Source organism: Triticum urartu, chromosome 1A, assembly GCF_056163025.1.
Source record: "Triticum urartu cultivar PI428250 chromosome 1A, HENAU_Tu73, whole genome shotgun sequence".
Taxonomy (NCBI): domain Eukaryota; kingdom Viridiplantae; phylum Streptophyta; class Magnoliopsida; order Poales; family Poaceae; genus Triticum; species Triticum urartu.
Genome location: NC_141873.1, coordinates 592,280,040 through 592,296,111, shown reverse-complemented (window position 1 = coordinate 592,296,111; position 16,072 = coordinate 592,280,040). Strand labels below are relative to the sequence as shown.

The window sequence follows — 16,072 nt, the reverse complement described above, 5'->3', positions numbered from 1 at the left end:
GGGTTCGCTGGAGGCGCTGGGGGTGAGCTTGGAGCGGCGCTGGTGGCGCCAGGGCCGGCTACCAAGGCCAAGAGATCCAGGGCGACCCCGGTGGCGACTCAGGCTCCCAGCGTGCGCGCCAAGGCCAAGCTCGGGGACTTGACTTCCATGGAAAGCGCCAAGATCCGTGCTGCAGACAAGAACATGGACGTGACAGGTAATCCAACCCCCTCTTTTAAGATTCTGAATGCTTTCTCTGACGATCACCTCGCCGAGATTTTGCGCGATAGTGGCGTTGCGGTAGATTCCTCGCCTATGGACGTAATTTCTCTAGTGCGCGCGCGCGAAGATGCCCTGGCCGCCCTTGCGGCGGCTGCCGCCCGCTGTGCGGAGGCACAGCTTGCGGAGGGACCGGCCGCAACACCAGTAGGGGCTGGTGCAGACCCTTTGCCCATCGAGGGAGACGAGGCTAGGGCGGCCTCGGACTTGCCTTCTTCCAATCGGGCTCCGGCTAGGAAGCGAGTGGCCAAGGCGGTGAGCTCCTGTGGAGTTCGCCTGCAAAATCGCATTATTTGATGAGGTACATATTCTGGAATATTCGCGGATGCGGCCATGGGGGCGGCGTACGCAGCTCAGAGAGTACATGTCCAGAGAGCATATAGACTTTGTAGCGCTCCAAGAGACGATTAATGCAGATTTCACGTACAGAGATCTTTTGGCATACGACCCTCTTCAACGTTTTGAATGGTTCTGGACTCCTTCCTCGGGTCATTCTGGTGGTCAATTGATGGGTTGTAATAAGGATATATGTGATGTTATTTTGTGGGAGCCTGGTACGTTTTCCATTGCGGTTACGGTTAGACACCGGGTTTCCCAGGCTACCTGGGTGATTGTCAGTGTCTATGGGCCGACGGACCACGTGAGGTCTGGGGATTTCTTGGGGGAAATCACAACCTTGGTTGGGGCCAAACGAGCGGCCAACCTACCAGTAGTGGTAGGCGGAGATTTTAACCTGATCCGCTCGGGGGCGGATAAAAATAATGGCAATATAGATTGGGCTAGGGTATCCCTTTTTAACAATGCCATTGCGACTGTTGCTCTCAGGGAGATTGCACGCACGGGTGCAAGATTCACTTGGACGAACAAACAGCGAAATCCAGTACGTTGTGTTCTTGACCGTGTATTTTGTTCAAGTGAATGGGAGGCTTTGTTTCCCCTTTGCACCTTAGTGGCCGAAACGCGCATAGGATCAGACCATGTTCCTCTGATACTGTCATCAGGGGAGGACAGTGTGCGTCGTAGTCGAAGATTTTTCTTCGAGACAGCTTGGTTCGAGCATGAGGGCTTCTGCCAACTGGTCACGAACCGTTGGGCTGCGATAGCTCACCAGGTGGGGTATCGGCGAGGACCAGTAGAATTCTGGTCTGCAGCGGCTTCGGCCTTGCGCGTATTCCTCAGGGGCTGGGGCGCCAACCACGGCAGCGAGTCCAAAAGGGAAAGGGAATGCATTGTGGACGAAATTGCGCGCCTAGATGCGCAGGCCGACATAAGACCTTTTTCTGGCAACGAATGGGAGCATAGATACGCCCTAGAAAACCAGGTTTTGGCAATTCTTAGGGCAGAGGAGGAGTACTGGCGTCGCAGGGGCGGCATAAAGTGGGTCGTGAAAGGCGACGCCAACACTGGCTACTTTCATGCGTACGCTAACGGGCGCAAACGCAAGAGCTCAATCCTAAGACTCCAGTCGGAGCACGGGATTTTGGTTTCCCGAAACGAAATCGTTAACCACATCTACGAGTTTTTCATACAGCTGTTGGGAACAGCGGAACTTAAAGGACTAAGTCTAAGGGAGGACTTATGGGGACCGACCGAGCGAGTTTCCCAACAGGAAAATGACGCCCTTATGGTGTCCTTTTCGCTGCAAGAGATCGATTTAGCGCTAGCTGGAATGAAGAACGACACGGCCCCAGGCCCGGACGGCTGGCCGGTGGAGTTTTTCAAAAGGTTTTGGCCGCTCCTTAGAGACCTTTTCCAAGCTATTATTAACGGCTTTGCCCTGGGTACGGTAGACCTCGCATGGCTCAATTATGGGGCGATTTGTCTAATCCCTAAGGTCAAAGGGGCGGACTCCATCAAGTTGTTCCGCCCGATCACTCTCATCAACGTCCCCTTCAAGCTTTGCGCCAAAGCGTATGCCTCTAGGTTAGCGCCGGTGGCTCAACGAGTTATTCATCAGAGTCAAACGGCTTTCCTTAAAGGTAGAAACATTGTAGAAGGGCCTATTGTTCTCACAGAGATAATCCACGAACTTAAACGAACGAGAGGACATGGTATTATCCTCAAGCTAGACTTCGAGAAAGCGTATGACCGCATAAACTGGGAGTTTGTGCGGGAGGTCCTCCTCAAAAAGGGTTTTGAGGCAGGGTTTGTCCATCGGATCATGCATCTGATCTCGAGTGGCAACACCTCGGTTATTGTGAATGGCGAAATGGGGAAGTTTTTCCGTAACAAGAAAGGGTTAAGACAAGGCGATCCCATCTCCCCACTCGTCTTTAACTTTGTGGCTGATGCATTGGCAGCTCTGCTGACCAAGGCCAGGGAGGTCGGTCACATAAAGGGGCTTGTCCCACACCTCATCCCAGGTGGTGTGTCACACCTACAATACGCCGACGACACCTTGCTACTGTTTGAGCCAGATGACCATAGTGTGGCTTCGGTCAAGTTGATTCTTCTTGCCTTTGAGATCCTTTCTGGACTCAAAATAAACTTTCACAAAAGTGAGGTCATTACCATGGGGATGGACGACCAGCAAAGCGCTAGAATCGCAAACTTACTTAATTGTAAGCTAGGGAGCTTTCCAATTAAGTACCTAGGGCTTCCAGTTTCTCACCGCAAGCTATCGATTTTAGAGTGGGAGCCTCTTTATGGGAAAGTGGCCAATAGGGTTAGCCCGTGGTGAGGGCGGTTTATGTCCTCGGCGGCGAGGCTCATACTAACTAACTCGAGCCTCTCTTCCCTCCCCCTATTCACCATGGGGATGTTCTTACTAGCTGACGGTGTGCACGCTAAGTTAGACACACCTAGATCCCGTTTCTTTTGGGAAGGAACGGGTAACAAACGGAAATACCACTTAGTTAAGTGGGCAGCTGTATGTAGGCCAAAAAAATTCGGAGGGTTGGGCATCCTTAACTCCAAACTAATGAATGTGGCCCTCCTGTCCAAATGGTGGTGGCGGCTGGCCCAAAACGAGACGGGTCTTTGGGCGCAACTGCTCAAAGCTAAGTACTTCCCGAATGGCACTCCATTCATGGCCTCGGCCAACGGTTCCGCATTCTGGAAAGGGATCCAAATGGTACGCCCTGCTTTTGCTATCGGGGCAAAATTTCAGATCAACAACGGCCTTTCCACTCGGTTTTGGCTCGATCACTGGCTGGGTGCCTCCCCTCTTTGGCAAAGCCACCCCAACCTATACCGGATTGCCACTGACACTAACATATCAGTAGGGGATGCGCTCCGCGCTGCACCCCCGGCGATTCACTTTATGCGGGCCCTTTCCACCGACGAGCGTGCTTCCTGGGAGGGCCTGTTACAGAGTATATGCACCATATGCTTAGGAACGGGTGCTGATTCGGCCGAGTGGAGCTTGAATGCCTCCAGGAAATTCTCGGTTAAGTCCCTATATAACAAGCTAACCGAAGGTACATCGCTTGACATAGCTAGGGGGCTATGGAAGGCCGGTCTGCCCCTGAAGATTAAAATCTTCACGTGACAAATGTTCAGGAACCGGTTGCCCACCTCGGACAATGTGGCAAAACGCAACGGTCTTGCGGATGGCACTTGCACGGTATGCGGCCTTGGCGAAGATGCAAACCATCTCTTTTTTAAATGCCATCTAGCCAGGTTTGCATGGAGTGCAGTAAGGGAGGCTTTCCATATGAATTGGAATCCAGCCTCGGGAAAGGATCTGATTTCTATTCTCAAAACTACGAAAGGGACTAGTAGTAGAATCGCTTGGCGTTGCGTAGGGGCGCTGTTCTGGGCAATCTGGACGACGCGCAACAAAATTACCATTGAGAAAAAAATTCCCTAATCACCCCGCGGATGTGATCTTCAAATGTCATCTTTTTTTACAGACGTGGACTCCGCTAGGGAAGGAGCGCGATGCTGAGCGTATGTCGGAGGCCATGACGTGCATCAAGAATATCCAGGTGTTGGCAAGACAAACTCCGCCGAGCAGCTGAAGCTTTTGAAGATTGCGTGGGAGTTTCATGATTAGCTAAGACTTCTAGATGGCTGCTGTTTTTGGATGTAATATTGCCGTCGCGTTTGAACCTCTGCAGTGTTTCAGCTGACGGCCGTGGTCCGAACTCTTAAGTTTCTGTCTTTAGTTACAAGACACCCATGTGATGTGATGATTGACCGGTCAACTCCTGGGAAGTCCTTAGTTTGCCGGGCTCACAGGAAGTGATTTGGCTGGGTGGTGCATGGCAGCATCCAATTCTGGGGACGTACTGCATGCATGCTTGTTGCTTGGCAGCAAAAGGCAGGCTAATTTTGGTACCAAAAAGCATGCAAGTTTAAGACAAGTAAGTTTGATCCATTCCACTGCATACGGCCGGCCACGAGAGACAAAGCGCAGCAAGCAAGGCAACCAAAGCAAAGCAAGGAGATCATATCATCATTCATGGCGCCCGGCGGGGTTGTGCTCCTCGGCCTCCTTCTCCTGGCGCTGGTGGACGCGCTTGCCGCCGTCCACATCGACATCGCGGCGGCCCTGTTCCACTCGCACGACCACCTCGGGGGCAACAAGCACAAGGACAAGCAGTCTTCTTCCTCGCCTTCGTGGCCAGACGGCAATTACCTTCCGCCGGCGGGCAACAAGGAGAAGAAGGACAAGAAGGAGAAGCCTTCATGGCCGGACGGTAACGCCGCGGATTTCTTCGCGGAGGCTGCCAAGAAGGGGCTGCGGTCCTTCACCGGCGGGCGGGGCGGGTACAAGACGATGACGACGGAGTTCCTGGACGCGCATAACCAGGTGCGGGCCAAGTACGGCGTGCCGCCGCTGCGGTGGAGCAAGAAGCTGGCGCGGTACGCGCGGCGGTGGTCGGACGCGCGGCGGTTCGACTGCGTGATGATGCACTCGGTGGGTTCCCCCTACGGCGAGAACGTCTTCTGGGGCACCGGGTGGGACTGGAAGGCCGTGGAGGCCGTGGGCGACTGGGCCAGCGAGTCCTCCTTCTACGACTGGCGGGCGCAGGCCTGCCACCCGGGCCAGGTCTGCGAGCACTTCACCCAGATCGTCTGGCGGACCACAAAGTACGTCGGCTGCGGCCGGGCCGAGTGCCTCGCCGGCGGCGTCTTCATCACCTGCTCCTACGACCCGCCCGGGAACTGGAAGGGAGAGGTGCCGCTCACCTAATTCTTTCTTTTTGTTAATTCATTCAGTAGTAGCCCATTTGCCTCTTCATATTGGGCTGGGCTGGGCTGGACTACACCTCAAGTTTTCATTTTCTTTTATTAGCGGACTAGCTTGTCTTCTTAATTTACTCGACTTTTTTTTACTTAATTTACTCGATTTGGGACTAACATTTTTTGATCTGCCGGGCTCTACATTGTGTAATGTCTTTGGCCCGCGACAACTCAATTTTAGCTTTCAGTCGTTTGGTTTTCATTACTACTCCCTCTGTTCCTAAATATTTGTCTTTCTAGAGATTTCAACAAGTGACTACATACAAAGCAAAATGAGTGAATCTACACTCTAAAATATGTCTATATACATCCGTATGTGATAGTCCATTTGAAATCTCTAAAAAGACAAATATTTAGGAACGGGTGGAGTAATACTCTACGCATACTTTTTACATCACACCATCTCACCATGCTATATATGGATATAGGCATCTTCGACAATATACGAAAATGATACACTTCAATTCCTTGCTCAACTAAAAGCAACCCTTGTTTTTTTTGGAGTTCCAACACGTGCCATAGTCTAGAAGCCCCAAACACAACACCTTTTTTCTTTTCTTAAAAAAGACAAGTCATTTTCGTTAATTAAGGAGAAAGTGAGAATTGGCAGTTCATTTGCGGCTAGATCACCAAGTACATGGATTGTAGCCAGGCTGAGTGCCACGCAGGCGGCGTCGCCCCGACATGAAACTGGAATGGCGAGGCGCGCTCACGGGACCTTCTATTTGACGCTCTATTCGTCAAATATGGACGTGATGCATAGAGCACATCCCGACTGGGCCGACCCATTGCCTGCAACATTGTAGCGGTGTGCATACTGTGCCAAGCGGTTTTTCCTAGCATTTTTTAGTCAGTTATTTATTTAGTTTCCGAAAAACAGAATATATATTTTTAGAGCAAACATTTTTGGAAATGCTTGTGGACTATTTTAAAAATGTCTGTGGGATTTTTTGAAGAAACACTGATATTTAAAAAATCTGAATATTTATGAAAAGTGTGAATATTTTTTCGAAGCTGCAGAAAGTTTTTGAATTACAAATTTTTCAGAAAAATTTGAACATATATTACAATTTCAATTTTCTGAATTTTTCCACAAGAATAGAGAAAAATAAAACAAAAACGTAGGAAATAAAAAAAAAATCAAATTCAGACAGTCCCAAAACCAGGATTTCAGCTAAATGGGCGCCCATGTCTGCAAGCGTCAATTTGATCATTTTGATGCTAATCTTTTGGGCCACAAGTTTTTTTTTTTTTTTTTGAGAAACACACACTTTCATTTCTATGATCACACCAACGAGAGACGTGTCTCAGAAGAAAAAGAAAACAACGAGAGACGAAGCCAATACAACTTGATGGACTCTCTACTAACCAAAGCGCCAAAGAGTCTGGAATAATCCAGGACCACCAAGAGCATAGCCATCTGAACTATGCTCGGTGCATCTTGAGCAACAAGACAAAAAATAGACATTTCATGGTTCCAGCACGCACCAATAATTCAGCAACAGAGTTCATTCAGCACAGAGATCACCAATAATTCAGCACAGAGACCATATGTAGAAGCAGCCAATTCAACTCAGGGTAGACCAAGAATCAACAAAATGAACCAAGCATATATATTTATATCAGTAGGTAAAGTAAGTTATTCCATGAGCGACAAGATATATATATATATTTCTACGAGGCAAGGGAACCAACCTTATTTCTTCTACTCCATAAGGGAGATTGATATGATTAGCTTTCTAACGCGAACAATATAATTAATTATAAGCTACTGATGGATCCGATCCGACTCACTCCCTATACACATCACTAGTACTCTTCTTCTCTCTGTGCTCTGTGGTGGTGGTGGATAAATATATAGATGAATCATATGGTGTATGCTATTACTACTGGCTCTGGTGTCTATTAATCGCTGGATCCGTAGCCGTAGGGGTTCTTGCTGGCCCAGTTCCACAGGTCTCTGCACATCTCCTCCACCCCATACTTGGCCCTGTTCATTTTCATCACATCATCATTGTTATTGTTATTGCCTTGTGTTGGTTACACCATCCATCACAACCAAACTCTCGAGAAAATAGCAACCAAAACAACAAAGAGTAACTTACTTCCACTTGAGCTCCTTCTCTGCTTTGGCGGTGGCAGCGTACACAGTCTCGGCATCTCCAGCTCTTCTTCCAGCATAAACCAGAGGGATTTTCTGTAAAAATTATTAGTATTGGTATCAGCAAAGCAAAGCAAAGCAAAGCATATAAACATATGCATGTGAGATGATGATTCTACTACTTTCTGTAAAAAAGTTGGTTTACCTTTCCGCAAGCCTTCTCGAATGCGGCAACCATCTCCAGCACGGATGTCCCCTTTCCAGTGCCCAGATTGTACACTTCGCACCCTGCAATTAAGCGCAAACCATTCATTCATCCGTTAACAACAACCATTCTTCAGTTAAGTATAAGATCATTCATTGTCAGCTGTCATGTTCATGGTTGGCACGCACCTATTCTGTCAGAATCTTCGTAGAGCTTCCTCAAGGCGGCGATGTGGCCGTCAGCCAGGTCAACAACATGGATGTAGTCACGTACCTGCCATCATGTGTTGCATACCAATACTAGTTAGTTAGAGGCAGCAAGCTCTCAATTATGCACGAATGAATGATTGATTGATTGATTGATTCATCAGTTGGTTGGTTAGTTAGTTAGTTAAGGGTTGGATGTTGCACATACATACCCCTGTTCCATCCTTGGTGTTGTAGTCGGTCCCATAAACCGTCAGCGCAGGCCGCCTCCCGACAGCGACTTGCTGGACATAGGGCATCAGGTTGTTGGGGACTCCAAGGGGGTCTTCCCCGATGTAGCCGCTCGGGTGAGCGCCGACTGGGTTGAAGTACCTCAGCAGGATGATCTTCCAGTCAGGGTCCGAGCGCTGGAGGTCACGGCAGATGTCTTCAATGACAAGCTGCACACACACACACACACACACACACAATGTACTTAGTGAGCAGCTGTGCAAGAGAAATATCTGTCATTGACAGGCGACATAAAGCAAGTCATAGTGGCTCTGGGTGGTACCTTTGTTCTGCCGTAAGGGTTGGTCGCCGAGAGCGGGAACTCCTCGGTGCAGGGCACCTCCTTGGGCCACCCGTAGACAGTGGCTGATGATGAGAAGACAAGCTGTGGAGTTGAAATGAAAGCAGTTTATTAACATCCAGACCAGATGATGATGATGACAAGCATTCGATTCGGTGTACTTAATCATATGCTTATACACCAAGGTAGCAGCATAACTAATTGATGCTGCAGAACAGAGCATATATGGCCTGCAGTGCACTGTAGCGCCGTCCTTAAGCCTAACTTATTCAGACCCAACAGATAACCAACTGTAATGAAACTGTCTGCATCTGAACCCAATAATGAAGGAATGCCTAACTAGTATGCTGCCAAGGTATTTGCATCATTGGTTATTGCAGAACAAGTAGGAATGTGTAATGGGATGTTTGCTTGAGCCTACACACACCAGCATGCATGCTGTCTATTGTTGAGGCTTGATGAGAGAGTAAACAAAGACCAGCTTTTATGTTAAAACCTTTGTTTCTTTTTGACAAATCCTAGAGACAGACAAGGACCAACTGTAATGAGAGTGTTTGCGTCTGGCTGTCCCTCCCATTGCTGTACTGTAGTCGAGAATGCCAAGGCCATTGCTGTAGTATTGCCTAGTGCAGAACAAGCAATGGGCCTGAACCTAGGCCACACCGTCCATTATTCAGACAGAAAAGAAAATGGTGCTAGGCAACAAGAGAGGCAGCGCAAGCAAGCTGGGACCGGCCGGCGGTGGCTGCGCATCAAGTACAGTACGTGATGGAAATTATGAGAGACACCTGGACCAGAGAGCCCAGCGAGCGGCAAGGCTCTTGCTCGTTCACTCGTATCCTGTGACCCAACAATACAATACAAATACAAATACAAAAAGGAAAAAAAAAAGAAAAAAGAAAAGGCGGGTATGTGGTACCTTCTTGCATCCATGTGCTGCCATGACTTGGAGGAGGGTGATGGTGCCGATGAGGTTGTTGTCGTAGTAAAGCAGGGGCTTCTCCACGCTCTCCCCGACGGCTTTCAGCCCGGCAAAGTGGATCACAGCCTCGAACCTGCTCGACCAGACCAGCCAGATGATGAGCGATGAGCATAATAAAACAAACACCCATAGCTTGATTAAGCCTATTTTATTATGCTAATATGTTGTTGATCATGACGGTCTGTTGGACAAGTGTCCGTCCAATGCATGCATGGGGAGAATGAATTAAGGAACGAATATGGAAGAGCATAACCGGCAGGTCCAGCTGCAGATAGCTTGGCTTGCTTGCTAGAGACAACTTTCCAGCCAGCCCAGCTCGGCTTGTACTAGTAGCAGATGACACCTACCGACGACGACGATGCAGAAAGAAAAAGAGTCGTATTTGGTATAGCAGATACGGCTGGCTGGCTGGCACGACGGCCGGACGGACGGACTAATCAACCTTTCATTTGTGGACTCAATAATATACTGTAGTTAATTATTAATAATAAGCCGAAAAAAGATACCTTTTTTTTGAGGGAAAAAGTAGAAGATACCTTTGGGAGGAGAAGATTTGGTCGAGCGCCTCCTTGTCACGAAGGTCCACCTGCACCAACGCACGCACGCACATATTATTGCATTATACGTATGCAGCAAAATAAAATAAATCATCAATAATTTGATAGAAGAAGAAAATTTGTACTAATTATAGGAAACCAATTTGGCTGACACATGTACGTAATGAATCCGTCCTTGGTCAATCAAAATCTCCTTATTTAATAGATGAGGCAAATGTTATGCCTCCGTTTCAAAAAAAAAATCAGAGCAACGGAGGAAGGAAGGATGGTCAATTGCGGTTGCGGGCGGCTGGAGTTGGGCTGTGTCCTGTGTGGATGGAGACACGCGTTTTTTCCCTCACATGGCGGAGGCGGAGGCGGAAAGGAAGGAAGGAAAATCAACCAAGAAACAAAGAAAAAAATAAGGCACGCAGGGTGTGACCCGCCGGAATCGCGCGGCTGGACTTTCTTTCTTTCTTTCCTTGTTTCTAGAGAGTTGTAGCTACTTGTGTCTATCTTCTTACTAACAATTACAATTACAAGAAGAAGAAGAAGAAGTTGCTTGCTTATGAGAAGGAATAGGATGGAGAGAGGGCAAGGGAAGGGAATTCCCCAATTCACGGTTGACGGGACCGCCGGAGAAGGAGGATGGAATCGGAATCGGAACGGAAACTGAATGAAGCGACCGCCGGAGAAGGAATCGGAATCGGAACGGAAACTGAATGAAGCAACAGAAAAAACAAACAGAGAGGGAACCTTGCGGAAGTCGAGGCTGTTTTGCGGGGCGTTGGCGAGTTGTCGGACGCGGCGGATGGCCTCCTCGGAGGCGTTGTCGAGGCTGTCGACGACGAGGACGCGGAAGCCCTGCAGGAGCAGCTGCAGCACGGTGTGGCTGCCGATGTACCCCGCGCCGCCGGTCACCAGGATCGTCCTCAACACCGCAGACACCATCTTGTTCCTTGTTCTGATTCCTCCTCGACTCTTTCTTTGGGTTTTATATATCTGGGGTGGGGGGTGAGAAGGGGAAGTTGGTTTCTCCTCTTCTTTGGCCTGAGAGATACAAGAGCGGTTTGTTTCTTTCTTTCTTTCTTTCTTGCTCTCCTTGCGATACAAGAGCAGTTGCAGGGAGGAGGCAAAGCGAGCGCAGGGTGGGATATATATGGAGGAGTCGACAGGGGACGGCTCCCACCACATCGAGGCCACGGAGAGGACGATTCCTGATTCCTCCAACGCAACGCTCCTTGGCATATCCTCCTCCTTCCTCTCTGCTCTGCTCTGCTCTGCTACAATATGGGCCGTACACGTGTACCATCCGCCATGGATCATCATAAAAATCACCCGCGTCATTCATTCCTTCAATCACCGTCCTCTACATCCATCTCTTGTGGATATATATCACCATCGACTACGATTTCTTTCCCATTATATATTCTTATATACTCCAGTATTAACTACACGTTACCAGAGCCCATAGCCTCCGTCCCTTTCATCGGAAAGAGTCTCTCTCTCACACCAGTGTCCGTCCATGTGTAGCGTTTATTTTTTTCCTCCTCCCCACAAAAAAATATCTCGGCATATTCGTGTAGACCAGGTTTTCTATAGAATAAATTTTGCAATTTACAAAAAAAGAATATTTTTTGTGCACGAGGAGCAAATTCTGTACCCTACCATTCTTTTTTCTATATACCACTAAATTAGGACCTTCATCCAGCCTCAATCTCCGTCAGGAAGTCATCGTACTAAGATGATCCCATAGGGCCAACGCACCAGAACAACAACCGTCGCGAAGAAGAGAAGTTTAGATCGAAAGGATCCGAACAAACCCATCAAGACAACCACCGACCGAATCCCGCGAGATCCGCCGGAGACACACCACCACACGCCCTCTGACGATACTAGACGCACCACCGGGATGGAGGCTAGTTGAAGAAAACCTTATTCTATCTTCAAGCTGCCGTTGTCTCGCCTTCCTGAGCAGTACACAAACCCTAACAAAACTTGAAAAAGCACCTAAAAACGAAGCCCTCCTGCCGGCAAGGGCCAGAATCCACCGTACACTCATGGCCCTAAGGCCATAGGAGACGTGGCAGACCAGCGGCGCCGCTGACGGAAGGCAGGAAGCCCAGCCGTATTTCCTTGGAGGAGAGATGAAGGGGGGAGAGACACACTCGGCGGTCCAACTTTTACCTTCCTTCGTCTTTCCAACTGTCAACTACAATAATGTTTGCCTCCGATGAGGGAGAAGCGATGACGGCGGAGCGTCTTCAGCTCGCTTCAATGCTTGTACTCGTTGCTTTGTGGTCTACATATATTGCTGTAACTTTTACTTTTATTGTTCTTTGTACTACCTTAAGAGTTTTTTTTTTATGAATGGATTGGTTGTTTTTTTTTCCTGAAAAAATATCATTGTAATATTGGATTGTCTAAAAATAAATATAGAGATTTGGCTCTCATTCTCGAGAAAGGAGAGAGTATCGGAAGCTTGATAAAAATGAAAGCAAATTAAGTGGTAATCAAGGGATCATCAGGAAATATATAATTGATGGAGATAAGATGGATCGGGTCGGTCAACTAGCTCGTATACGTACGCAAAAGTAGTAGAGCACGTAAGTGGACGTGTGCGGATGAAGCGAGGACGTATCCTTTTTCACCAGGACACGGAACATAGATGGATTGACGTCTGCTGCAGGTGCAGGTTACTTTGTGCTCAGCCAAAACCCATAACTAAAGATACAAGAAACAAAGTCAAACCACAAGAAAAGATTATTTAATACTCCCTCCGTAAACTAATATAAAAGTGTTTAGAATATTAAAATAGTGATCTAAACATTTTTATATTAGTTTATAGAGAGAGTATTAGCTAGGTTATTAATGGTTGATTAATTAGAGGAAAAGGTAGGGTCAGTAGAGTATTACGTAGAGACGAGTACAAGAGTAGATGCACAAACGTGTAAAGTCTAGTTGCAATGACCCTTTTTGCAAAATCTATAGAGTGCTTTCGTATTTTATTTCCTTTTGTGTTCTCTTTAGAGGTTTGTATATTGTCCCACGAAAAAAAGAGGTTTGTATATATGTGTTGCTATCTCTCCATCTTTTTCTGTCATATATCGCCACCAAATTGCTATTGTCATCATTTACTACTGCCGCACATCATCCACAGACTGTTACATATTTACATCCACCCATCTATCCCATCACAAGTGACCCTCTAAGCTCCTTGCATTGAGACTACCTTATTATACTAGACAATGCCCCGCGCGTTGTTGTGGGATTTTCCGATGACTTGTTTGACATATGATGGTTGAAGAATATTAAGGTCCAGTTTCATATGACAATGACTGTACATCAGAGCTCTGGAAATTCATAACATATTTGGTATTCATGATACCTGAAAGTATTAATTTTCTAAAAGAACATGAAAATATGATGGTACGCGTCTCGGCTTCTGCCTACTATGGTCGGCCAAATATTCATAGATCTAGCAACGTATGTAGAACTTAACTCACATCCATGGAATTATATTTGTTCAATACTGATAAGTGTTTCACTCACAGTTTTTGATAAGAATGTACAGAGACAGAGGTAACTGAATGAATAATTAAAAAATGTGTGATATTCTTCTACCATTGCTCGGTTCCTTCTGCAGTTTGGGATTTCGCCTTGCGCTTTTTTAGTTTCCCAGCTGATCTCGCTCCTTCTCTGCTGACTAACAACGTGGAGGACTGAGGGGCCGATTGCCATTTTAGCCACCTCGCAAAAAAGACTTACATGCTTTGGTTATGCTACGTTGGTGCCACTTGAGGAATGAAAAGAAACGGGAGGATCTTTAGTTCCATAGAGATGTGGATGGCTGGCCTCCACAACTTAAAGCATATGGCATTACATACACAATTTCTTTCATCCACTCTTCTAATTTGTAAATATTCTTCATGCCTCCAATCTTCCATTTTATACTTCCTTTGTAACGAATTGTCTTCTTAACCAATGCAAGAAATATTATTGCCTTTGTTAAAGAATCTTAAGCTGCTACGCATGAGAACCGGGAGAATATGCTCGTCAACACCGGAAGCAAACCGAGGGAGAGGGTGACTGGAAACGCTTGGATGATGTGGCTGCATGGCTGAGTTGAGTAGCTACATGTTAAGAGAATTTGCAAACTAGATGATGATGTGGCATGATGATGATATAGACAGTGTGCATGTTGAGAGAATTGATAGAAGTGGGGAGCAACTTCTTAAGAATGTTAGATTTGTTTCTTTTGGCTTCGACCTTTTCTAACTGCATGCAAGGTTAACCGAGTGGCTCATCCTTGACTACACGCTTGCAGTGGCTCCGTGGACAGGCCAAAACCAGACTAAATGGAAATATAGGGTAAGTTTCTATGTTCTAGTATGTCCAACTCCGGCAAAAGAAAAATATCACTTTTCGTTCTAAAACACGGGCAACATTGACAACTCTCATTGGCCAAAAGGCTAATGAAAGCGTAAGGGGCTGTAGTGGAGGAGTGCTGGATTCACGACATACCGTACTCAGGAGGGTACTCCCATAGATTTCGCAGGCTTGGCTCCATGCCACCTTGATCACTGTCAGCGAGCTCCAAATCGGCGTTCCCCACGTTTGCCTTGGTGAGTATGATATGAGACAAGGAGGCGAAGAGATAAGGGTTAGGGGAGGGTTTGCGAGTCCTATGTGAGAATATGTGATAATATGGGTCTCTGTCAGAAATTGCACATCGGCTCCCACGGCTCGAGGACCTTTCATCCAATTACTCCACCACTCAGAGAGTTTTCCGCAAAACATATAGTGGGTGGTCCTTGCCTCCACAGACGTGACGTGCTACGCTCCCCAATTCAAACCGTTTTGTAGTTGAATGAAACCGAACAAAAGTTGGAGTACCATTTATTTCTATGGGTTTTTCAAGATATCGTATGTATCCATTCCTTCGTCTTGGTTTATTGGTCGTATCTTTCCATCCTTCCTTCATTGCTACGATTGATCCATGCATCCATTGATTGACGTCGTATATCATGCCCTCTCCCGCACAGTGAACTCACGGGCCCCGATCGTGCAACGGAATTAATTACGACCAAAAAATAGAAAATATATTATTTCTTTCTTAATTTTCTTTTTTGAAGCATGATAGACAGCTTTCCCTTCTTTCATCCCTTGACAAATTCTTTTACTCCAAGCAAACTTGGACTATGCAAATTATCGGCACCTCAACCTTTCTCTTTGCATCGCACGCAGTTAGTTAGATGATCCCAACCAAATTCAGCCAACCAATCAGTGTGGTTACACTGCGACAAATATTTTGTCACCCTCCTTCCTCTAGTACATCCTCACGTCTTGTGGATATATACAATGGTATGTACAATATAAATCGCCATTTATACAACGCACAACTTAAATATTCCTCTTTCAGTATATTTTAATTTGTGGACTGTCAAACTTAATATATATGGTACCTTTCTTGATGGTTCTGAGGGAGCTACATGGTTTTGAGGGACCACTTGGGCAGAGTAATTTTCAGTTCATGCCGGCAGTTATTTTCTTGCGTTGATGCATTTGAAGCTGAAGTTTTTTGCTCTCAGAGAAGGATTGTCTCTTGCCATTACAGTGGAGTAACCTTCATATTAACATTGAGTATGATTGTTCGGACGCCGTCGCGGTGGTGTAGAGCAAGATTAGAAACAAACCGAGATATGCCTTTCTTATTCAGGATATAAAAGAAGGCATGAAGGAGCATGATTCTTGTATTACTCGCATTAGACGTTGTTAGAATACTGCTATTCATTATACGGTGACCTTTGGTACATCTCAACCCGAACTTCTTAGACATCTTTAGACACCATGATTGTAATCCTTAATTTCTGAGTAATACAAGATATCTTTTCCACCACAAAAAATGAAGTCACAATCAACACAGTGATTTGTTCCCATTGCCAAAATATGCTACACAAATATCAACGAACACCACATTCTAGGATTTGATTTCCCTTTTAAAGGTTTATAATTACTTGATA

At 46.7% G+C, this 16,072-nt stretch overlaps 2 protein-coding genes across 2 annotated transcripts; one reads left to right on the top strand and one right to left on the bottom strand.

The window, feature by feature from the left end:
- The first annotated feature begins 4,410 nt into the window (after positions 1-4,410).
- LOC125532332 (pathogenesis-related protein PRB1-3-like) lies at positions 4,411-6,898 on the top strand. The gene has a single exon (XM_087533882.1). It carries the CDS (start codon positions 4,664-4,666, stop codon positions 5,396-5,398), a length of 735 nt encoding a protein of 244 aa, XP_087390008.1. The 5' UTR covers positions 4,411-4,663; the 3' UTR covers positions 5,399-6,898.
- Positions 6,899-7,038: 140 nt separating this feature from the next.
- On the bottom strand, positions 7,039-11,190 carry LOC125532319 (UDP-glucose 4-epimerase 1). Its single transcript, XM_048696433.2, has 9 exons — positions 10,806-11,190; positions 10,050-10,099; positions 9,451-9,586; positions 8,514-8,615; positions 8,173-8,400; positions 7,943-8,027; positions 7,755-7,837; positions 7,554-7,645; positions 7,039-7,438 (listed from the first exon to the last, which is right to left on the bottom strand). Exons 1-9 carry the CDS (start codon positions 10,998-11,000, stop codon positions 7,354-7,356), a joined length of 1,056 nt encoding a protein of 351 aa, XP_048552390.1. The 5' UTR covers positions 11,001-11,190; the 3' UTR covers positions 7,039-7,353.
- Positions 11,191-16,072: the final 4,882 nt, after the last annotated feature.